Here is a 26,005-nt window from a genome sequence, read left to right as displayed (position 1 = left end):
ACCACACTAGATGGGAGAGGGAAAAGAGTAGTTTGTGATGAGGGTATTGTATTGCAATTGCATTTACACAGTGTTTACTACCCCTGATGAGGCATTGAAGCGCTTCATGCCAGGCAACTGTCTGCTTCAGAACTCAAGATTAGTCCAGTGTTATTGGTGATTATCTTTGTATTTCTGAAAATTGCCTACAACTCATATCAATCATAGAGATTAACGCAAGCATGTTTGTGACTTCGAGAAGATTATACTCAGAGAGAATGGAAGGGAAGGATAAGGCCATTTAAAGAAAATGCAGAGGCCACAATCAGAAGTTTCCCCTAGAGGTGACTTTTGATGTCAGAATTAGAATTCTAGAATATACTTTTTGAGATAGCATGCAATTTGTGGATACAACATAAATTACAAGTGAAGATAGCAATGTATTGGGTACTTTTGATAGACCCTAGAGTCCGGTACACAGTCTATCCTCTGCTAGACCTCAGCTCTAGCAAGGTCAGCTGATCAGCTGAGTGTTTGAAAGCATTAATTTAAGACTGAACCCATACACTGGGAAGTATCAAGATCTTAAAGCTGTGTTCGAAGAACCAGTAGCCTCAGTATCATAGCAATGTGAGATAAATAAATGGGTAAATAATGTAAACACTGAGATAGACATTTTGCAAATACTGGAGTGGATGGCTTGTGCTGTTCATTCTCAGGTTTGGCTCCCAGTATTAGGTGCAAAAGGTTAGTGGGATCCATTTTGAATTCCCCTAGTTGTGGCGTGACAAAAGATGGGTGAGTAGGACTGCTTCCCCTGACAGCAAAAGTGCATTGCCTGAATTCCTGTCACTTGAGGGTGAAAATTCATACACAGAACTGAGGAGGAGGGTGACAGCTCTTATTCAAAATTAAATGAAGATTTTGTTAGCAAGGGGCTGCTGATTAAACTTTTAGTGTGAAGTGAAAAGAAAAGAAAGTAATGTGATCGATCTAAAACTGCTGTTTTGTGAAAGGAGGGAAATATTGCGTGTAAGTTAAGTGTAGTGGAAATATCAGAATAAACAACAACTTGTCATGCAAGACACAAGTATTATGCTTCTAACACAAACTCACAAATATTTTAATTGACAGCATTGTGATGGAAAAAACTTGACCCACACACTGGGCATCATTCACAATTTTATACTTACACTTTGCAGTGCGTTTACTACTGTTTTTGTATTTTCAAACTACGAGTTTAATTTTACTACTTGTAATTTTTATGCCTAGACTCCGCACTCATACCAGAGTCTCTGCCGTCATACAATTACTCGTAGTAAAATTGCACTTGGGGTTTGTGAATACCAAAACCGTAGTAAACTTACTACAAAGTGTAAGTTTACCCTTGTGAATCAGGCCATTTGTACACATAAGAGATACTCTTTTTTCACTGATGTAGTTGTAGCATACAGTTTAACTGACCATTTTGTATTCCAAACCTTAAATGTAAATGATGCATAAATTGAATGATATTTTACTATTTTTATAAATAAAGATTATTCTATTAGCCAATAAAAGAAAACGGTAATGGGAGGTGAGATATTTGCAATTTGTACGTTTGATGTTATACTGAAAGAATAAAGAGGGGGATGATGTCTAAGTCAATTGATGGTTATGGGGTTTGCCACTTGTCACAATTCATTGATTGTCTCTTCCTCAGCTCTTCCATGAAGAGTTAGCACTGCAGATGGTGGTCAGCACTGGCATGGTGAGGGAAAATGTCTTCAAGTATGCATGGTTCTTCTTTGAACTTCTGGTAAGGCTTTCATATTGAACATAACACTTTTTACGTGCAACTAAAAGTTTGAATACGTGCATGTTTTATAAGGTGTTTGAAAGAAATCAAAGTATTCTGTCAGGCCTCACACAGTCACAGCCCTATTTAATTTACCCTTTTCTAGCCCTAGGAGGCCATTGGAAACATGTTTACTTTTTTAATGTATATGACAACTGTCCTACTCAGAAGATTGTTTTTTAATGGCTGCTGCGCTTTAATGTATTTAAACATAATTTACCACTCTTGCAGAGTATTCTGAGGACAGCAGAAACAAAGTTGTTTTGTTTCCAAACACTTTTGAAGACATTAGTAGGCAGATTCATAAAAATGGTATTCAATGTCCGACTCATAAATTTACTCCTATGATGAATATGTTTATGGTAGGCACCGAAAATGTCAAAACTATGCACCACAATTCACGAAAATCATAGACTTTTGTACAATTACCAAAGCCAGTAGGTTTTCTGCCAGTGGAATTGACCTGGCTACCTTTAGGGTTAAGGTGCAAATGTTCTTTTTTGCTTCTAATGAAACAAGTTTATTTTTATTTTTACAGAGCCCCCACACACTCATCTTCCCCTGTATATTGGGTGGTTTTAAGAAATTCTTTACCCCGCAATACGATATATTCAAGCATATTTTGACAATGAGTGTAGGTGTACAAACACATGTCAAACTTCAGAAAGTGAAGACCAATACACTTCACTTTAAGAAATTTGATTGCACTGGAAAAGAAAAAAGAGGGAAGATTTGCTTTTTCAGCAGCTGAAAGCCTTGTTCTGTTGGTATGCACCTTGCACGAGAGAACAATTGATTATGTTGTCCATGCTTCTTTTGGAAACATTTTAACCCTTTGAGCTCCCCCTTGCACTTCAGTGCCACTCCTGTTAATAGTTAAAGTGAGTGGTAGTGGTGACCTTGGCTGTACAGTTGTCCAGTCTTTCTCGAGAATCTCCATTGAAAAGACACAGCCTCTAAAGTTGGGCATTCATATTATTTTACCAAAATCATAGGGATGCTGGTAGTGACACCATATGCTTTTTAGCAGAAGTGACATAAAATACAGAAGTGTCAGTCAGTCAGTCAGTCAAAATCACTTTAATCGGTTATTCAAAACCATAAATGCATGTTAAAATACCCATCACATAGAACCAAATATTACACAACTCCATCATAGGTAAAATACATATATAAAATACATATTAAAAAGAGGAATCAATTGTACATTAGAAATTAAATGCCAGAACTAACTAATATGATAAAATACATATAGTATAAAAAGACTCATTACCGAATTTTATGATAATAAAAAGTCGAAACCCATAAGCCCGCACTCATATTATTTCCTTCTTTTCCTAGCTCTCACTGCAGAAGCTAAAAAACTAGCGATATAAAACATTTCCCAGGGGCTATTCAACATCTGCAGATAGGTTAGGGCCAGCCTGACCTGCATGAAGCCTTTGCCCTTTAAGATCGGAAAAATAAAGCTCTTGCGAATCTGCAGATAGTAGTCACAGAACATGACAAAGTGCAAAGTATCTTGCCTCGAGAAATTATCGCAAGAGCATGGTCCCAGATCCTCTATCTTACTCCTGCCCAAAGGTTCAGCTAATAAAATATGCAAGAGGTTAGACCAGAGGAGTCATTATGTAGTTCTTTAAAGAATCTTTATTGGAAACTCAACCTGCAAAAATGTAACATACATTGATTTATAACGAGCACAACCATGCCGCCACTATATCTGGGAAAAAAACTAATAGGATTCTGAATTTGGAACGATGAGTAGTGAGTTTGGTTGAATCACAGGGATGGGAGGTACTGGCAAATTGAAATAATCTATTTCATCCTAGAATAAAATACCATACCATGTGGAGGTATACGCTCTATGTTTTTCTATTGTTTCAGCCAATGTACTTAGCAAATGTTTTTGTTGGATCAAGGAATGCCATAGATTTAACTAGTTGTTTAATTCTCTTATTAATCAACAACTCAAAAACAGGGCATTACACCAAGGTTATGGATTTTTTTATTTTTGCTTAGTTTATTGGTTTACTGTTTCTTGAGTATCTGTCTGCTATCAAAACAAAAAGCAAGAGATACAAAAAAACATTGCAATCCAATAGCAGGTAACACTTATAATCAAATATGGGGAGAGGAGTTGGCCTAATGGCTAGGGTGCTCGACCTCGGACCTGGGGAACTGGGTTTGAGTCTCGGTAATGACGCTGAACATCCTGTGATTCTGGGCAAATCACTTAATCTCCCCGTGTCTAACAAAAAAAAAATGAATGTGTGTCCTCATGTAACGTAACTGGTGCTGTGTAAAGTGCTCTGATACCTTATTGGATTCAGGTCAAGTTTGCGCTATATAAAACTGCAAAAAAAAAAAAAGACGGAAATTTGATTACATTGTTAAAAATTCAGAGAAAGGTAGTTAGTGAATAGATGCGGTAGCCAGACAATCTTTCGTTCCTATGTTGTGCATTCAATTATTGTACAGGTTTGACAGATACAAATAAATTGGTCCATAATGTTGCTTATTCTCCTTAAATAATCAATGGTTTTGTGTGTGGATAGGGGGTTGATAAAGAAGCGTATTGGTTTATTTGTTATTACCATTTTTGGTAAGCACTTTCATTTAGGATACGTTTTGCAGCAGCATAAAATAGAATTATCGGAGACCACCTTTTTAAAATGCTTGCTTAGTATTCTTAGGCTCTAGTTGCTAATGCTGATCTTCAGGGTCACAGCACTAATCATTCAATGATTATGCCAAGGAGCATTGAAAGATGGCCACGTCTTGTGGAAATGATTTCAGAGTTCTAGTGTGGGGATCAAATATTAGTGAATTTTTAGTCTTGACATTAGATGAATTTCTCACTCAGCCAAATGAGAGGTAATGTTTGCCAGAGAGAGTTTGTTCTTCTGCTGAAATCAGAAAGTCTTGGAGGATGGAGTTTGTGGTTACCACCAATGTTGCGTGGTGGCTAAGAGTAACAGCTACGGTCTTGGTTGTATGGGCCTGGTCATTCTGTTGCTGATTTCAGTCTACACCTTAAAAAGAAGCATGCATTCCATCTCATTCCAGTGAACATTTAAACACTAGGCCAATACTGATGTGGAAGATCAATGTTGAGAAGTGAAAAGTGGACCGGGTTTTTATAATGGTCTGACGGCCTGAAGAGCCCTGATTGCTTACCTCACCCATTGCAGGTGGTGACCTTCCAATGATCCTGGATAGTGTGGTTGCATACTTCTTTCTTCAGAAGATCAGTGTCCAATAGTATCACAATATACCCTTCCCCTAAAGCTGCATTTGGCTCCAACACTGATTTTGTTGTAACCAGTGATAAAAACATTTGTTTATTCGCAATTTTGGATAAATTTTTCATCTGTGATTGATGGTGCTTTCTTTGAATTATTGAATAATAATTGTTTTTGCTGAAACCTAAGCATAAACCCGCTTCAAAACAATGTGTGAATTTTACTTCTATGTATTTCAGGAATACAGCGTTATGATACTCATAGTTTTTTCATGTTGTATATTGCTCCACATCTTAATGAGTAAAGTGCCGGCTCTGATAAATCTATTTTAAAAAAATTGATAATATGTGGGCAGCATATTTAAATGTCTTATCATAAAATATTATAACCCACTGTCATGTTAGGTTGAGTACTTTCTGTTTGTAAGCCCATAATCCATATTAATGATTGGTTGCCTTACACCATTATTCCAACACTAACGAAAAACGATGTAAGCATGATTGTCCTCAAATTACTGCATAATTAGTGGATGTTTTGCAGTATTTCTCAACACTTAAGAATAATAGTGTAATATACCTTTCTTCCTATTTTCATTTAGTTTGAATTTTTCTTCTATTCTAAAAGCCTTATCAGTTATTAATTGTGTTATTCATAATGTTATCCCTTGATTTGAACAGTAGTGTTTTAAATTTATCACTAATGTACCTTTTTCTGCTCCTTAATTTTCAAGTCCACATCTGTATTTGGATATTTCCTTAGATTTTCCTTACAGTTTCCAAATGTGCCCAAAACTTCCAAGATTGCATCCCTTGTTTATGTCCTTAAAATCCAAAATGCAATGAATTGCTAAGGATGGAACTGTGCAGAATCGGATTTTGCAATAGTAATTATTTCTCAACAATTAAGAATAATGGTGTAATATACCTTTCATCCTATTTTCCTTTAGTTTGAATTTTTCTTCTATTCTAAAAGCCTTATCATTTATTAATTGTTATTCTTAATGTTATCCCTTGATTTGAACGGTAGTGTTTTAAATTCATCACTAATTTACCTTTTTTCTGCTCCTTAATTTTCAAGTCCACATCTGTATTTGGATATTGGTTTAGATTTTCCTTACAGTTTCCAAATGTGCCCCAAACGTCCAAGATTGCATCCCTTGTTTATGTCCTTATAATCCAAAATGCAATGAATCGCTAAGGATGGAACTGTGCAGAATCGGATTTTGCAATAGTAATTGTTATTTTTTTTTGTTTTATTAGGTCAAAAGCATGGCTCAGTACATTCATGTTGTGGAAAAGCAGGACAGTTCTCGGAGTACTCGATTTTCTGACCGCTTCAAGGATGACATCAACACCATTGTGAACGTGGTCACCTCAGAGATAGGGGCACTTTTGCTTAAGCCGCAGAAGGTAATGCAATTGAGACATATCCTTCTCTTGTATATTCAGTTTGAATTCAGCATTCAAATCCAAAATACTCTGCACAGTACACACAACATAGTGGGGCACTGGCCAGGATGTGTGGAAAAAATGGTCCTCCTACTGTTTAGCGAGGTACCTACAAAAATGTACTTCACATTGAATCAGAGGTTGGTTCTCCTTAAATATGATTCTGAGGCCAGACCTAGCTGTAGTACAGCAAACCACTGACCTTCAGCAGGCCTCCAACTATCAATAAATAGTAATTGTACAACACCGAATGTAGGTCTCCCCCACACCAATTTGTAATACTAACTAGAAAGTTACTGCTTGAACATAAAATGGTTGTATGTCAAAATATTGTTCCAAGACTATTGTGCTTAAGTAATATCATGTTCAAAATATTAAGGTCTAAAATACAGAGACGACGAGCATATAGGTGAGTGTAGACATGCTATTCAACATCTATGTTGTCAAGGTATGTAGATGCAGCGTTTTGTGAAGTAAACCTATACTTATTTAATATTCTCATTTTTCCACAATACTATTTTGCCATGATTTTTGTTAAACAATATTTAGGTGAAATACCTATAAAATTAACTTGCTAATGTAGAGTATTAAAGTTGCCAGCTGGCAACATGAGCATTTCATAAAACCTGTAAATACGCACATGATATGCCAGAACTGTCAGAAACACCAGATTAAAATGGGCTATTGAATCATCTTTCATTGAAAGGAAAATAAAATGGACCTTTTGTGGTGAAAATCTATGATATCAGGCACTCAAAATTCTGTTCAAGAGAAAGCAAAATCACATGGTGCAGGTTTGAAACCGCTATGTAATACATCTGGGACAAAACAAATTGAAGCCCAATAAAAGGTTTAAAATAGCCTCCACGGTATATAGAATGTGTTCCATTTGAGAAATACAGATTCTTAAATATAGGTGCAGGCTCCATAAGACTCTTAGCACCTGATTACAAGTGGTTCGTAATATTTCAACCCATGCAAGAGTTTTCTCAGTGATCGGAATTACAAGTTTCAAGGTATTTAATGCATAAGCAAATTATCAAATGAGTTAAATGCCTCAACCATCATTACATTTCTGCAGGTCAAGCCTGCCGAAATTTAACCGGGAAAAACATACAGTATATACCGTAACATGCAGATTTGGGCGCATTAAACACCAAAATTCACATGTTATTCACCATTAACTCATAAATGGTGTTAATAAACACACCCGATAAATAACGTATTCTGTGGTATTGTCATTTATCGGGGCCGATAAATAACGCCTTCACGTTGAATCAGACCCTTAGTGGGTAGCCTCTTGGTACAAGATTAGAACAAGGCGTATCTAGTGCTTTAGCTGAAACACCAAGAGGTATTAGACGTTGGTGCTTATGGCTAAATTAAGATTACTCAAATTCCCTGCGAGAGTTGATCAGACTTGAACTGGAGTTTTCAAAATCTTCCAAATATGCTTTGAGTAAAAATGTAGACTTTGCCCTACAGTTTTTCAGCATTCAGAAACATTAAACTGTTAAGATTTTGGATAAAATAACTGAGTTACAGTGTGAACATAGAATACTGTGCCAATGTAAAATGCACAGAAATAGTTTGTCACTAAGCCTTTCCTAATAATATACAGCTATACTTGTCTATCCTGCTAAACCATTCTATGAGGACATTGTTCCTTGATTTATGGCATTGACGGCTTACCGTTCAGTACAAATATAGGCAAATGGTATGGAGATAACGGATTTGTACATAATTTTCCTCACTGCACTGTTAGTCAAGATCTTAATCATATACTCAATTGGCCAATTTCCCATCAGTTTTGGCATCGTTGTCTGAAGAAAATGTTCCAATATAATACTATAACAAATGCTCAGGAGGCTTTACACTTAGGGCCTGAATTGGAAGACTACAATGGGAGCCTGTGGTCCGACTGACAACACAGGCTCCTATGGGGAAAATGGGTGCCTGCGGAAAACCTTGCACCCTGTGGAGGGCAACCCATGGTGCCTGTCACACGGTGCATGGTTTTACAGAGGGGTCCCTTGGGCACCCCCTCCACCCCAAACCAAAGGACTCAGGATGAAGGGGGGCCTTATAGGGACCCCCAAGGTCAGTTTCTGACAGCCTTTTTGTGTCAGACAGACCGAGTCGGAAAGGCTGTCGGATCCCGACATCATAATCAGTCGGTCAGAAATGCTGTCCATTGAGCTGTACAAATCGGCTTCGACCGACTCGGATTCTCTGAATGCCACTAGGAACCAATTTGGAATGACCGAACAGTTCCCCTTCCAACCACGGCCACGAGCATCGTGTTTCCGACCGAGTCCTGTGGATGGGTTCCGACACAGTCTAGGGGAATCCAACTGTCGGTCGGAGGATTTCCGACCCACATCGTACTCAGGCCCTAAGTTTATTTGCTACCTACATTAAAAGACTGTTATAGGATTTCAACATTTTTGGACAATGTTTATGCCTTTATTGATTGGTTGCCATTGTAATGTAGAGGGGAATCTAAATGAATTGAGAAGTTTAAGTTATTAAAATATTTGATTGAACTCCTTGGAAGGATTTTATCAATAAATCTTGTCTGCTTATTATTCCAGGTAAGCCAAATCCAAAGATTCTTTGGTAGACCCCAAGATTTAGGGGAACATAACTGACCAAATACAATCAGGTCAATTGTTGTAACACAGCTTCAAGATTTTTTGGAACTGATAATCAGTTGTGGTTCAGGTCTGCTTAGTGCACTGAATCTACCCTGACTACCATTACAGAAGAGTTGTCATCCCGTTAGACAAACACATTAAGGGAGCAATGAAAGCCTCAACCTACTGCCCTCGTCCTCAACAAACACAAGAAAAGAGCAGTGAAATGCCTCAAGCTTTTTACCCTCCTAACACATGACAGACTAGATCTTACTGGTGGCAAGGTTGAGAGAGTGTATTGGGGTGTCTAAATTTCATCATATCATTTCTCCTCAACTGTAACTAACAAATACAGATTAGGTAAACATGCCTTCAGCATCTCCTTTGTCGTGCCTACTGTCCAGTATCTACAAAGTACCTCCGGATCAGCTTTTGAAAAATATCAAAATAATTTCACAATATACAGTAAGAGCACAAAAATGCACTTCCAAGTGGAAAACCGTCCAGGGAATCAGACCAATATTTCCGTATGCATGAATCTGTTCAACTGAAGGGACCTTTGTTTACAAGAATTGTGCTACAACTGCTAGGAGGAGCCGAGCATAGTTCATTGCTTGCGGCTGACGTCTGAGCTTTGGAATGCCTCCATCAGTCTTACTGAAATGAAGGTATCTGGGAGTCAAATAAACCTTGGAGCTCTCCTCCAATGCCCATGTCAATGCAGTGGCCAAGTGTTGCAACCTGCTGCTTGCCTTGCTCCTAAATAGCCCTACTTCATCAAACTGAGGACTGAGGGAAGCTGACTAGAGCCTTCAGGATGACGTTCCTAAACTACTCCATTGTTTACACTGGATGCCGGGCAGCCAACATATACAGCCAGAATGTGTCGGAAGCTACAAAGATTTTGTCTGCCTTCCAAGCTCTCTCTGTGGATGCAATGATCAGGTTTAACACAAAATTCCAGCTCAGGCGAGTGACGAGTATACATGTAGCAATTGGCACCCTGTACTATCCTTCATTTAATAATAATAAACAAAAGCCTCTCCCTAACCATTAATTAATACATAGGTAATACATCCTAAATAAGAGACAGCAACATTGTCCCACAAAACAACTGTTTATACATTTTTATTGTATCAAAAAGTCTCGTTTTTGAAAATGTGTATGTAAATTCATTTATATAAAAAACTTTGCTGTACAGAATTCAAATAGAGCAACCCCAAAACAAAGAAATACAAAAAATATACAACAACAATATGACACCACAAACCAGACGAACATCAATCATACCATACATAACCCAAATGAGAAAAACATAGATTGTACACAACACACTGTATTACAAAAAACAGTTACAGTACACAAAATACAAGAATGATTTCATGACTAAGAACAGCGCCGATGCGCGTTTCGGAGTGGAACCTTTGCCAACAGTTCCTTCGTCAGGGCGCAGCAGATACAATTCACTTTGTGGTCAGATTTCATCTGTAGATCATGAACAATTTATATTGCGTGGTGAGAGGGGCTCTGTATCACATTACATTCATGTGTATATACATAATTACGTAAATACAGCCGTGAGGATGCTCAACTGCCTGTGGGGTCAAAGTGTCGATCTAGCATCCGTCAAAGAGGGAAATCTGTCGATATGGACACAGCGCTGACCCCGACGGAGGCAGAGGCCGCCCTATTCTGCGGCCCAGAAATTTCTATAAGTTCTGGCCATGATTTGTTCAGGACTTCCTTAGTATCGGTAGCCAAGGTTTTCTGCGCTTCATATTCCACATCATCCCCTGCACATCCCTATGATTTTAGATCCACCAGTAATCACTTCTGTGGAATATTAAGAACTACCCATATTTTATCCAGAAGCCAACTCTTCGGTTGCTCCCTCGCTATCATATAGCGTTAAAACCCTGGGACTGCTGTTTCCATACTGACAGATTTCCCTCTTTGACTGATGCTAGTTCGACACTTTGACCCCATAGGTGGTTGAGTATCCTCACAGCTGTATTTACGTAATGCTCATCTCCCTGGACAATTCTTGCAGGTAGGCTCCATCTGAATTCAATCTGAGGCAGAGATGCCCTTGCAGGAATCACACATATGACTGAATCACTAGCATTAAAGAGCTTCATGTGCTTCTGCAAACAATTGTGAATCTTATGCTGGCAGGTCTTGAGGAGAATCTACATTTCAGCTAGGTATCTGGTCCTAAAATGATGGGGATGAGGAAGAGCTGTCCAGTTGATTAGCAGTCACTTAGGAAAAAGCTTAAAAATAGATATTTTTTGTAAGCAAATGTGGTTGTTGCATTTTAGTTTTTTGATTTTTTTTTTTTTTCTTATAGGAAACAGAGCAAGCGGAAAAGATTAACATTAGCCTGGCGTTTTTCTTGTATGACCTGCTATCCCTGATGGACCGTGGCGTTGTGTTTAATCTCATCAAGAATTATTGCAATCAGGTACAGAACATAGTCATTAAAAGGCAAATTCTCTACGTGAACAGAGAAGTTAGAAAAGAGAACTTGAAAAGTGTGCACAAGATAGCAGCAAACTTGTATAAAATAAAGTGCCTCTTACAGACAAGTGTTGCGTTGTTTCTGGTTTCCACGCAACCTTGCTCCTTTCCATCTGAAAACTGACTTCAGGAAAATGTTAAAAATACTGTTCACTCTTTGTTTAGTGAAGCTGCAACATTGAGGTTTTGTTTGTTAGATATCTTCTAATACGTTTGACACAATAGAAGTGTGCCGTACAAGTGCAGCACACCTTTAATGTGGGAAATGTTAGGTGAAATACATTTTCTTCCAATTTAGCACCTGCTTCAAGGAGACATTGATTGTCCTCATATCACCAAGAATGCCTCAATCGCCCTTCGGTGCAAACAACACAACTGACACCTCCACAGCTGTTTTTGGCCCAGGTGGCATTTCTTTAACCAATTCTCTAATTCTGTGCTTAGGCACGAACCAGCACTTTTTAAAGAGAACCTAGGTGCAATCATCGGGCTATTTCACGCTAACTTTCTGTTTTGCCTTATTTCAGAAGGCTCCCACGTCGCCTCTCTTTTCAAGTTATAATTGACCCTATCCAGCCTTCTCACACATTGCCATTCTGTGTCCAACAGGGACTCAGCACGTGTCCATCTCTTGCAAATTTCTCTATTTGCCAACAAAATGAAACAAAGTAACAGTGTGCTTTGTACCTTTTTGAGGAAGGAGGACCCGCCCTCTTATATCGCTTTTCACACAACCCAAACCTCATTTTACTACTATGATCTCCCAAACAATCCTTTCTAAATTCTTACATCATGTATCCCTCCATTGACTCACCCCAAACCTCATTTCCCTATCATGATTTCCCTAATCCCTTTCTAGAGACTCTTCCCTCCTTCATCTCTCACTTTACTCATCCCAAACCTCATCTTGCTACTATGATCTCCCAAATAACACTTTCTAGACTCCTCCCTCTTCTATCCCTCTATTATCCTATTAAATCCACCTAACAGACTTGCATCTCCACCGCTCAAATTAACTCTGATTTCCTTATACTAATCCTCCACTAATCCTATTTGGGTTCCAGATTAGCATGCTACTCATTGAAAAAGCACTTTGATGCCTCGTCAGGGGTAGTAAGCGCTATTTAAATACAGTTATAATTACAATATCAAGAAGGGGCTTCCTTGGGTTCCACAGGTCAATATTGAGTTTAACACCTTACCCACATTTTGCCAGAAGAGAACCAGACCTGGACACTCCACAAACATGTATGCCATTATCCTCCTTCCGGTCACATCTGAGACACTTATACTCCATTAAGTTCTTGGATTTTGCCATTTGTGCAGGAGTCCAATGGTATATATTTAGGATAAGGAAATGATTCCTTTTTAGGGTGGCAGATCCCACAGTAATTTCAAAGCAGCTTTGCTCTCCTATCTGCGGCTGCCACAAAATTCCAGTACCAGTTGGAAACTTCCTTTTTCTTAGTTCGGATGTCCTGCATGTCCCTCCCCATCTGCAAGATTTAGGCTTGGAACCAATCCTGTCACTTTATCCATGCTGTTATCTAGAGGTACTAAACTTGGAAAAGTAACCAGATGTTCTCCCCCATTGTTCCCACAAGAGCAGTTCTCCTTCACTCAATAGGTCACCCCACTTCTTAATATTTTCTCTTCTAATGGGACCACATAGCTTGCTATTAAAACACTCCAGGGTTTCTGGTCAATCCCAGATTGGGGCAAGTAAACTGTAATAAGGAATACCTATTATGATTAGTACATCATACAAGAACCTGGTTGCGGCCTGGGGTTACTTAAGTCTAAACATTTTCTTTTTATTTCGGGGCCCAAATTTATACTAAAATCTGCTGTCAAGCTCTGCCATAAAATACCTATTGGGATCATATTAGGATCTCCAATCAGCCCCCTGCCGCTTTTTCATTTAAAATCCCAACAGTATAGCAGTAAATCTGGTAAGGCCAGGCCCCCTTAGGATACTTCCCTTCTAAAATTATTCCACAACATCCTAACCCCTCTCGAGTTCCAGATAAAGCTACTGATCTCCCTTTGGAATTTCTTCAGCTCCTTTTTGCTAAAAGTTATTGCAGTGTTATCAAATAAAAAGGTAAATTTAGGCAGGATTGTCATGTTAATCATATGAGTATGATCATAAATTGTCTGAGGCATATTTCTCCACTTTTCCAGCAGGCCTTTGCATTCTTTAATACGCTGTTTAGGTTAGATTCACCAATTTCCCTAGATCTTTCACCACCCTGATACCGAAATATTTAATGGATTCTTCCTGTTCTCTCCCCTCACACATATAATTGCATGTCATTATCTCTGCCTTGCCTACATTTACTTGGTACCCTGAGAGCCTACAAAAGACTGCAACCTCCTGTTTTATTTTGGGATATGTATTGTTAACGTCTGATTTATAAAGAATTAGGTCATCCTCATACAGTGCTAGTTTTCCCCCAAAACTCTTCCCCCTGAAAGGAACAATATTGTTATTCTGTCTGAGACTTTGTGCAAAGGGTTCTATGTAGACACTAAACAAAAGAGGAGATAACGGTAACCCTTGCCTCGTCCCTTTCATAATCCTCACATGGTCAGTTAAATTGTCATTAGCCAGTGTCCTAGCCTTCGGAGAGTTGTAAAGCATCTCTACAACCCTACAGAAAGTGAGCCCCAGTCCGAGACATTTCAATACTTGACCCAGATAGACCCAACTTACTTGATTAAATGATATCACTGAGTCTAATGTAATGACAGCTAAAACAATGAATTCGAAGTTGCCAGATCTATCATTCCCACCAAAGTAAGCATTAACTCATGACAGTTCCTTCCGGGCATAAACTTCTTTTGATCCTCTTGAACCAGCTTGTTGGGGACATTCTTTTGAGCACAGCATGTCCTAATGATCTTGGTAGAGCAGGCTTTGAGTCAAAATCTATGGGTGCTTGTGCTGATCCACCCACATTACACCCCAGGAACGCCCTCTTGTCAGAAAGTTGCAAAATTCATTGCAAAGCACCATTTGTGTAAAGAAAATGGCACTTTTCCAGCTCAAAATACTTTTCATGCTGGAAAGTAAATACCCATCCATGACTTTGCAATGTTTTGCGTCACTTTATGTGACCAATTTTTACAAACATTTCCCACATTGTATGTGTGCTTCACTGCACACCACACACACATTGTGTGGAATGTACTACAATTTGTCTATGTACAAGTTGGTTTTTGTACTGGAAGGGTATGCTTCCAGTACAAATTTGATGCTAGACACCACACACACACCCAGCACCACGGTGCAGGTTGTGTGTTGGTGCTAGGCAGCCTGTTTATGCACCAGCACAGGAGACAACAGCAGCATCAGGCCATTTTAAACAGTGGTGGCTGATAGGGAACAGTGGTAGGGGTCAGGAGGGGTTAGGAAAAAAAAGAAAAAAAGAAGACTTACCTTTTGTCTGCCTCTCCTCTGTCCTCCCTGTTTTCCTGGCTCCCAGCAGCACCCTGGCTCCCAGACTCCCTTACGCCAATCACAACACTGCTGTCACTAGCATGACCAATCACAATACTGCTGTTACCAGCATGACGGCAGCGTCGTGATTGGTCTGAGCAGCCTGATTCAGCGCCCAGACAGGGAGTGGAAGCCTGTGCATGCTCTCCACCCAGGCTGTGCAATACAGCGGCACACACCTTGACACCAAGATGCAGAGGTTGTGTGTTGGTGCTAGGAAGCCTCTTTATGCACCAGCACAGGAGACAACAGCAGCATCAGGCCATTTTATACAGTGGTGGCTGGAAGGGAATGGTGGTGGCAGTGGGCAGGGGCAAGAGGGGTTGGAAAAAAGAAAGAAGAAAAAAAAAAGACTTACCTGCTGGTTGCCGGTCACCAGTAACCGCCTCTCCTCTACCCTCCCTGTTTTCCAGGCTCCCAGACTCCAAAGTCAATCACCAAACTGCTGTCACTAGCATGACCAATTACAACACTGCTGTCAGTAGCAGGAAAACAATGTTATGATTGGTCCCAGCGGCCTGGTTCAGCTCTCAGACATGGAGGGGGAGCCCGTGCATGTTCTCCACCCAGGCTGTGCAATACAGCCGGGTGGAGACCATACTAAGTGCGCATGACGGTTTGGCTAGCCAAACCGACATGCGCACTTATGGTACATCAACCACTCCTCCTCTCTATGATGCAAGACCAGCCCCGCCCTACCCTAACTTGGCTCCATACTTAAAATAAAATGATAATAACGTTCTGTTGTTATCATTTTAATTTTACTTTAATCTGCTCAGAGAGCAGTGGAGCGACGCTCCTCCACCTTAGCGGAGAAGCCGCCCGCTGATTTTAAATAAACATGACTCTGCATTTCATTCTTTCCCTTGCACAACACAGATCAATAACTTTAGTTAATAAATCTTCCCCAATTGTCTAGTGCGGTGGAAGGTTGTTTACTATCTAGAGAATGTAGTGCCATGGCAATAGAGGTGACAATGTTTGGACCAGAGGAGTTGATTCAGTGCCTTAATCGTCAGTTTCTCAACAGTAGCAGGCGTTCCTTGGCATGGGCTGTGAGTGCCGAGGGGAGTTGAAATAAAAAGTTTTCATAATTAGAAGAGATCTACAAAATGTAATTGTGCGATTTTTCCTTATTGCGGGGTCTGACTTGAATCATTACCAAGTACTGCCTTTCTTAGTGGCTGGGATAAGAGGAATCATAGTTTAGTAATTATCGTGTCAATCACTTTACAGAAGAGGTGGGCGTGGACATACGTTTGGTGTAGTTATCGAATCCAGAACATTGGAGGGAGTCAGTGGGGAAAATATGTTTCTGTGATTCCCATCTCTTCTTCTAAGGGCTCAGGGATGACGCTGTGTGAGTTGTTCTGCTAAAGGAGACTCTGCAGATTGTATGTAGGTAACAAGAACACATATGTTTTGATCTCTATTGTGACAGGGCATAAGACAAGACAAGTCCTGGTACATGGGCGTTCCTGTGAAACTGCCCATGGTTTGGGATGCAAAACCCTATCTACTAACAAAAGTAGTCCACGTTTTGCACCAAAAAATAACACCATTTGAAAGCAAGCATTAAAAAAGAGAATTGCTTTTATTTCTCCTAACTTTTCCCACTTTGCATGTGTGCTGCACTGTGCAGCACACATCCAATGTGGCAAAAGGGTTAAAGTTAGCCTAATTATAGTATTTTGTACTGGAAGGATTACCTTCCAGTACAAAGCCTATGCTAGACTCACGCAGACACCTTTGCAATATTTGTACAAAGTGGGTGTGTGGCACTAGAAAGTCTAATTGTGTGCCAGCGCCAGGGAGAGAGTAGGAAAGCACCATATATACTAAGAAATGACGCTATCCTGCTCTCTCCCGCTGAGAGCAGGATAGCGCCATATCTTAGTAAATATGGCACTTTCCTGCTCTCTGCCTGTCATGCAGCGCAGCACAGCAACTTTGGGTGCTGCTTTGTGTGACAGTTTTTAAAATCCGGGCCCTGGGATTGTAAAATGTGCTAAACCTGCTAATATTAATATCAGCGGTCATGGATGTATGCATATGTTAAGCTTGTTTATATTCTAATGTGTGCTGCTCCTGTCTCCAATGTTCACATTTTGCTTCTCCGCCTGTACTCTCTACTTCTTCTTCCAAGACAGAGCAGCTCTATTATAATTTATATACAGTGTACATGCTCACCATCATTGCCCACTGCCAGAAAAAGGAGGCTTAAAGCCCAACCATATTCAGTGTGAATGTAAAGCTTTTGCAGGTTAGATATTGTAGTTTGAAATTGATCAGTCACATAAAGAGACAACTGAGGAAGAAGGTTACATTTAAATATAAAAGACGCATATTCACCAGCTATTGCTAGTATTCACTGTATTTCTACAACTACTGAGGCAGCACTAGAATTTATGTTGCTCCTAAAGCATTTAGTCTACAAAAAGTATCTACCTGTTGAAATGTTGTCCTGTTGTCTTTTACAAGCTTTCAACCAAGCTGAATTCGTTCCCGGCCTTGATTTCGATGAGGCTGGAGTTCCTGAGGATCCTCTGCAGTCATGAGCACTTCCTTAACTTGAATCTCTTCTTTGTGAACCCGCCGTCTGCTCCTGCTTCTCCGTGCCCTTCCTTATCGTCACAGGTATGCATGCATCGCCCTTGGGGTTCCTTCAAGCGAGTGTCCTTTGCTGAGTACTACATCGTTTAGACGTAAGGAGAATTTAATGAAGGTCAGTCAAATGTAGCAAACAGGCATGAGTGGGATGTGCCTGTTAAAGATATCCTCCTGAAGTGTTTTTTCAGAAAGAGGTGAAGGCATGTATTATGTGATGAGGCCTCATCAAAGCAGTGCTGCAAAAGGCAGTATAACTTTCATAATCTTCTAAGCAGGAATGGCCATTGAAAAGTAATTGCCAGCAGTTGATGTGCCTGTTTTTCTTTACCGCTTTCTATTTTTATTGTAATTCATTAAAGTAATCTATTAAGCAAGTTGACGCCATATCTGTGAACCACTGGCACTGAAAAAAGGGAATGTGTAAGTCTGTGTTGCACACAAATCATCTGTGGGCACTAAGAGATCTGAGGATCTTCATAAATTGAAAGAGATTAGCCGTGCATCTTAAGGCCATAGGACGGACACCCCAGCATAAAGGTGTTTACATCACAAAATGTTGTGTTTGACCAACAGGCAGATGGGAAGGTTGGTCAGTGATGACTGGAAGGATCTCAAGACAGTTGGGACTAAATCTCTGGGTCACATAATAAAACAATCAAACCAGCAGGCAATCCACTGGAGCTGAGCACTGCCACTCCTTGTAACACATGTTAAAATGCTACCAGATGCTTCTCCATACCCATGAGGCTAAGGCCACATCCCTGCTGGGCAGTCTCGAAATTAATTGGAGGATTTTTGTTTATTTGCCACAACCATGTACGGCCCAAAATAGGGTACTAACTAAGCTGAGCTCTGTTTGGACACTATCAATGGCAACCTCTACTTATAACAATCAATACACAAAAATGGTGACAATTACCATGCACTGCTGCAATATACTTACATTCTCTACCATACACATGATTATGCGGTACTCCACTTCCACAGCGCTTCCAAACCTCACCCCCTGAACCAAGCGTTTCACACAGAGGGCAAAAATTCAGAAAATCAGTCACTGTTTTGACTGTTTTTACTTCATCAGTCATTACATTGTGGTATGTTAGAAAGGGGAGGAGAAATAATTTTGCAGGTAAGGTAGTAAGTATTACTTCTAACCCTAAATATATAGATATATCTATTTTAATGTATACTTACAAATATACATTTTAAAATAACATTCTTTAATTTATTATTTACATTTAAATTTAATCTGAATGATTAATAATGTAATAATATCATGAAATATTACTTAGTATAAATAATATTATTAGTAATGAAATAAAATAATATTTACTGTGTAATTTTTGTAGTCATTTTTGTGACAAATATATCAACAATATCATTAATTTAAAAGTAAATTAATGTTAGTATTAATAAATTAAACTCAATGATTAACTTATTATAGTGTACAATTGACTATCCACCTCAAATCCCACAAAAACACTCACTATCCATAAACACAACCCATCTCTTAAACCTAAACACCCTTTACTGCCACTAAACACCTAAATATTCCCTACTAATATGCACAACCAATCACTAGACCCTAAAAACTCCTTAGAATGCTTAAACACCACCCTTCCTTGAATCCTAGAAACTCCTTAATACCCCTACATTACACTAATCCCCTACAACCTTTTTACTAACCCTAACCCCCACCCATCCCTAAACTCTAAAAGCTCCTCCCTACCATTATACACTACCCATACCTGAAACTTAAAAATGACTCGCTCCCCGTACACAGCTCATTTCTGGAGTGCCCGACTCAAATGTTTTTACAGGTTACAGCATCTATAAAAATATCTTCAGTGCCCTGTTTGTTCAAATGTAATATCTTAACATAGGCCCTCATTATGATGCCGGTCGTACTGCAACTAACGGCCTGTTGTTTGCAGTCCGACCAACATCTAGTGCTGCAGTCCGACCACCGCATTAAGATGCGCAGTGGTCGGAGGCAGTATGCGGAGGGACGACCGATGATTCCAATAGGCTCAAGTAGCCCGTCCGACCATCAGTCGGAAAGTAATCCCCTACAATGGGGTGGTGCCTGCTCAGGCACCGCCGTAGGGATTACAATTTCCCTTTCAGGCAGCCTTTCCCACCATTGAAAGGCTGTCAGAAACAGACTTTGGGGGCTCCTAACAGGGCCTCCGTCCCTCTGCAGGCTTCGTAGCCTTCGCTCTGAGACCTGGGGAGCACCTGTGGTGCCCCCCCAAACATTCATGCCCCACACATTAGGCCCCACACGGTGCTGGCACGCAGGGCATGGATGTTTGCAGACATCCATTTTTCCAATGCCGGCCCCTGCACAAGCAACAATGGAAAAACTGATGTTTCTGACCACCTCATGGGCGTTCGCATCCAAATTCGTTGGATGGAACCGCCGACTACTAGTCGGTCAGTTTCCATTCTAACACGATGTCCGACTGGCATCATAATCAGGGCCATTGTTTTAAGGGAGTGTGTGAACGGTGAGTCTATTAGATGACAAATGTTCAGTGTCATTGTTAAGATTTTTTAAAGTCCTACTTTCTGAGTTGTAAATTTCTTGTTGTGAGACAACTGTGTGCCCTGGTGCACATTTAGTAATGGTTCAGTCTCTATGTTTTTGTGTAGAACTCAAGTTCAAGTTCCAGCTTCCAGGATCAGAAAATCGCGAGCATGTTCGATCTTTCGGCAGACTATCGCCAGCAGCACTTCCTGACAGGGCTTCTCTTCACCGAGCTGGTGGCTGCTCTAGATACTGAGGCTGAAGGGTAGGTGACTTTAAAGAATACTTCAATTAGAAAAGAGTTTGCGAATTGAAGGGTAATGGCACCCCGCTTATTAAAAAGGGATTATGATTCATTAAAGATCTTAAAAATTGATCCCATGCAATTTCTATGTTGCATAACTAGTATTAAAGCAATAGGAATCAAGCAGATATTTGTGCTTTTTCCTATTCTCCTTAACTGTTCAAAGAGAAAGGAATTGGGGATTTTTATTCATATTTTATATGCAAAACTATTTCACGCATTGCAAATCCAGCATCAGAAGACTTTCATTAACTGCTTTTAGCTGGAGAAATATAGCATGTTTATATGAATGTTTGAATAATACTCAGTGTATCTCTAGTCGGTAATTATCTTTTTCTGATTGATAAATGTGATGGAAAAGAATACAGAAAAGCAAATGAGAATCACATTTGTCTTGATTGAGAATCTTATTGTAATGTTACTTCAAGTTTACCATTTGAAAAATAGCAATTTACTCAGAAGGTGCTAGAGATGTACCAAGTTTTTCTTTTCTTACAGGATCTGTAAGGTGCAGAGGAAAGCAATTAGCGCCATACATAACCTGCTTGGATCCCATGACCTGGACACGCGATGTTTGAAACCGGAGCTGAAAACCAAAATCGCGGCCCTCTACCTTCCTTTGGTTGGGATCATCTTGGATGCACTGCCACAGCTCTATGATTTCACAGGTACATTCTTTTCCCACTGTTTCCTGATCTATGCCTAACACTGAAGCTTGATGATGCCCAGAAGAGCAAACTGCACTGTACTAAAAAGGGTACATAAATGATCAATTGCCCTTTGCCGTACGAGGTGACTTACAGTATCCTTTTACTGCATGACATAGGGTAATGTATTCCTTAAATTATATAGGCAACCCATTACCCTTCCCTCAATTTCTTTTTTTAGTATAAATATCTCCTCCTTTATTGACAAAATGATTATATATACACCTCTAAAACCAAATCAATCCATAAAATCCATTGCCAGAGAGGACACAGTTCTATTCTCATAAACTCTCTCATGTGTATCGTAATCCTTTAACTATTCAGCAATTTTAAATTAGCATATTTCTTTTTTAAAGTTCAAGAAGAATTTTATTGAGAAGAATAAAGGTGTCTATTTACGGTATATATTAAAGAACTCACATTATTACATAATAAAACCACTACATTCAAATTACATGAATTGGACTAATTAATAAAATTAGAAAAAGCAAAACAATAGAAATGCAAAATGAACTTCACTAGAGTATGAAAGTACTTAGGAACATTTAGGGGAATTAAGGTGGTTTAAGAACTTCTTGTTGAGATGGTTGCAACTGAGAACTTCGTTTGGCACTTGCGTCTATGTAGGTTGTAACGGATGACCACAAATATATTCTCTTTGTTGCCAAATGTATAGGGTAGACAAAGGAAGTATCCATTCTATGGTTATGACAAACAGCATACCAGCAAGCCCTGTATGATATCTTTGTTAAATCTTTCCAGTTAAAGGTGATCTGCTGAAAGGCAACTGCTATCAACAAATCAATACTTTTGACATTAAACGTGATTTTATCCCAAATAGGTGAGAGACTGCCTAAAAATTTGTGAGTGGAGGCAAAGGAAAATTTGGTTCAAAAAATTAAATTAATTTGATTCCAAACTTGTTTCCAAAAAGTAAGAACGCATGGGCACGAGAATAACATGTGGGATAAATCTGCACTTGAGGATGAACATGTCCAACAAGTATCTGGCAAAGTCGAAATCCTTTTACTTAATGCAAAGGGTGTTAATAAAAGCCTATTGTATACAAAAAACAATGTTTGCGTTGTGTTTGCAGCTCTGGAAGATTTGCGCAATTTGACCCATATGTGTTGCCTTAATGATAGTGGCCAGGATGTATTGAAATCAGTCTCCCAAGCTTCCTCTATTTTAGACTTCTGTCGAACAATATGTTTATCTTGTAAATAGCTATATATGACAGATGCTTTGGGCTTAGTGATTAACAAAGTATAGAGTTGTGGTGAAGTATCCGGTGTGTTAGAAATGACTGGTGTATCAGTGAGTTGAGTATATGTACTCAGCACAGCGTTTCTAAGTAGGTTGTATTTATGGCAGAATGAGACAGGTAAGTCAAATGTGCGACTGAGTGAAGAAAAAGGTATGAAGTCTAATTCTGAAAATAATTGATGAATCCATAATAGTCCCTATTGTCTCCAAGTTTTCCAGTAAAAAGGTTTGTTTCGAATGAGCACATTCTTATTGTGCCAAATTGTTGAGTTGAGGAAGAAGTCCTTGTTTGTGTGGGAGGATGGAGAAGTTGATTCCAGAAGTTTGGAGGTTAGTTTGATTATAGGGGTTGAGAGGGACTGTGGTTTACGTGAAAAAGATAGATATTCGTGAAAAGAAAAGGGGGAAAGAAATTGACGTTCTATTAAGGTCCAAAGAGGGGAATCATCTGTAGAATCAAGCAACCAGAACGAAGCTTGACGAAAAAGGAATGCTTTCTGGTAAGTCGAAAAGTTGGGAAAATTAACTCCACCCTCTGCTTTAGGGCGACTCAATTTTAATAAAGACATTCGGGATTTCTTGTTGTTCCACAAAAAGGAGGAGAAAATTGAATTAACCCTCTTGAAAGGTTTAGCTGGGATGTGGACTGGGATATTGGAGATAGTATATAAAACTATAGGAGATAACATCATCTTTATAGTGTCTAAACGCCCCCAACATGATAAATAAAGAGGATGCCATTTGGCGGTTAACTCTGACATTTTTTTAATGCACTTATTCATACACAGTGCTACCGTTTCCTTAATTGAAGGGGTGAAGTGTAATCCTAAGTATTTGATGGATTTAGGGCTCCAAGTGAAGTTAGAAGTACTAAAATCTGGTTTAAAGGTGAATTTAAGGGCAAAATCTCACACTTATCATTGTTCAATTTCTAACCAGAAACAAGTGAGAATGAACCTACTGTCTCTAAGAAAGCCGGAATTGGATCTTCTGGTTTGGACATAAAAAGCAAAATGTCGTCAGCACAAGCTGCCAATTTAACGTGGGAGGTCGAAGTGTGAAAACCATGCAAGTTTGGATTTTGACATAGTTTAGAAAGAAATGTCTCTAAGGCCAGGTTGAAAAGGAAGGGGGACAGAGGGCATCCTTGTCGGACTCCTCTACCTAAATCAAAGAACGAGGAGTTGAGGCCGTTAGCGCAGACTGCAGCTCGTGGGTTAGAATAGAGGAGAGAAATAAAAGATATGAATTTGGGGCCAAAACCGAACCATTTAAGAGTATAAAATAAGTAATTCCACTACAGTCTGTCGAACGCTTTTTCTGCGTCTAGTGCTATTGCTGCAAGGGGTTTTAAGTGGGAAGACTTTGATAAAACATTTTAAAAAGTCGTGTGTTATCAGTTATGAGTCTCCCCTTGACAAAGCCAGATATTTATTTGCCCAACAAATCCGGTAAATATGGGTCCAAGCGAAGGGCTAATGCTTTGGAGTAAATTTTGTAATCAATATTGACTAAAGATATGGGTCTGTAATTTTTGCAAAATCTGGAATCCTTGCCTTCCTTAGGGATGAGACAAATGTGAGCTTCTGAGAAAGAACCAACAGAGTTCTCGAGGGAGCAAAACGATTGTATCAGAAAGTGCAGTTTGGGTAATAAGAGTTTAGAAAAGTGGAGATAAAATTCAACGGTGAATCCATCTGGACCTGGTGCTTTGTCTTTTTTAAGACATTGGAGAGCTTTCAAAAGTTCATGTTGTGTTAGGTATAATTCCAAAGAGGACAAATCAAGAGGGAATTGTTGGGGTTTCTGAATTGTGGAGAAGAAATATGACAATGAATGATCCGTGGATTGTGTTTCGAATGCGTATAATGATTTATAAAAAAGGGAGAATTCCTTCAATATTTCTGCATCTTTAAATTTTAAATCGGCATGTTCATCATAAATGGATTCAATATTTAACTTGTTATGTCGGATTTTCAAGTAATTACCCAATATTTTCCCTGCTTTGTTTTTGCCTCCATAAAATTTTGTGCTAGCTTTTAATAAATATAGGGAAGCATTGTCTGCAGATTTCTTATTAAATTGCATTTTGGCATCAATAAGAGTAGTTAAGCACTCCTTCGATTGAGTAGTATAGTAAGAGGTCCAATCTCTTAATGTCCTGAAGGAGATCTTGCGTGCTATTTTTTGTCTTTTGGTGGTGAAACCAATAATGAAATCTCTTGCTGAAGCTTTAAAAGCATCCCAAATAATTGAAAATGACAAGGATTCATCTTGATTAAACGCAAAATACTCACTGAAGAAGGTGGTGAAGGAATCAGTGAACGTTGGATCTAGAAGAAGGGAGTTGTTAAAACCCCATCTTCTAGGAGCATCAACTTTGGGTAGTAAGTCAAGGCCAATTGTGACAGGGGCATGATCAGATAACAAAATAGGGTCAATTTCTGCGTTCATTAGAGACTGCGTGATGTTGTGAGAAACAAAAATATAATCTATCCTTGACTGGGTTTGATGAGCAGGAGAATAAAAAGTATATTCTCTAATGGTCGGGTTACATAAACGCCAAGCATCAAGATGTTTGTGTTGGGTAATGGCATGGACAAAGGATTTATGAGACTTATTAGGGACAAAATTGAATCTAGAATTTCTATCGATAAATGGATCAAAGACCTGATTACAGTCACCAGCTAATATAAAATTATCTTCAATACAGTGAGTAATCTGCTTCGCTAATGCATGCGAAAAAGACGCATCACCACCGGTAGGAGCATATACATTAAGAAAAGAAACTGAAACATCATTCAATAACAATTTTACATTCAGCCATCGACCATCTTCATCTGTGTTTTGCGATATAAGTTTAACTGGAAGCGTTTTACTGCACAATATCATAACTCCGTTGCGTTTGCCATCTCCCTGGGAAAAGAAAACTTCCCACCCAGCCTCTTTTTAATTTTAAAGATTCAACCTCTGTGAGATGTGTTTCCTGCAAGAATACTATATCCGCACCTAATTTGGCCAGGTGGGATGAAACTCTTTGTCTTTTGATAGGAGAGTTTAATCCCCTAACATTCCAAGAAATTAATTTTAAAGGCATAGGATATCAAGAAAAAAAAAGGGAGCATGAACGTGAAGTGAGAGTCCAAGTCAGTGAAGCTAAGATAGAGTGAAAAAGCAATAAAAATACAGAGAGCAAGGGCTAGGCAAAGAGGGAGAAAGAGAGAGTATGTTCAAAACCTGAAATGTGAGCAGAGCATGGTAATATAAAGGAAGAAAAGTATAGTAGATAAAAAATGGAAAAATGAAAAGATAGTGAAGTTTGAATATGCAGCAGTAAATATAAAAATAAAATCGAACTTGTGAGAGAAAATAAGAGTACTAAAGACACCAATTAAGCAAAGAATCAGAGAATGCAAGGCAT

General features: G+C 39.2%; 1 protein-coding gene across 2 annotated transcripts in view; it reads left to right on the top strand.

Moving 5' to 3' along the window:
• DOCK8 (dedicator of cytokinesis 8) overlaps positions 1-26,005 on the top strand; it is a 567,196-nt gene that overhangs the window by 412,682 nt on the left and 128,509 nt on the right. For both annotated transcript variants that reach the window (XM_085632978.1, XM_085632979.1), the window contains 6 exons: positions 1,682-1,777; positions 6,321-6,470; positions 11,496-11,609; positions 17,649-17,804; positions 20,433-20,572; positions 21,110-21,279. In XM_085632978.1, the coding sequence (XP_085489104.1) occupies positions 1,682-1,777; positions 6,321-6,470; positions 11,496-11,609; positions 17,649-17,804; positions 20,433-20,572; positions 21,110-21,279 (826 nt within the window). The remainder of the gene's footprint in view (positions 1-1,681; positions 1,778-6,320; positions 6,471-11,495; positions 11,610-17,648; positions 17,805-20,432; positions 20,573-21,109; positions 21,280-26,005) is intronic.

Source organism: Triturus cristatus, chromosome 2_1 (assembly GCF_964204655.1).
Source record: "Triturus cristatus chromosome 2_1, aTriCri1.1, whole genome shotgun sequence".
Lineage (NCBI taxonomy): Eukaryota > Metazoa > Chordata > Amphibia > Caudata > Salamandridae > Triturus > Triturus cristatus.
Note: the sequence above shows the minus strand (reverse complement) of the source record. Positions and strands in the feature narration are given on the sequence as shown.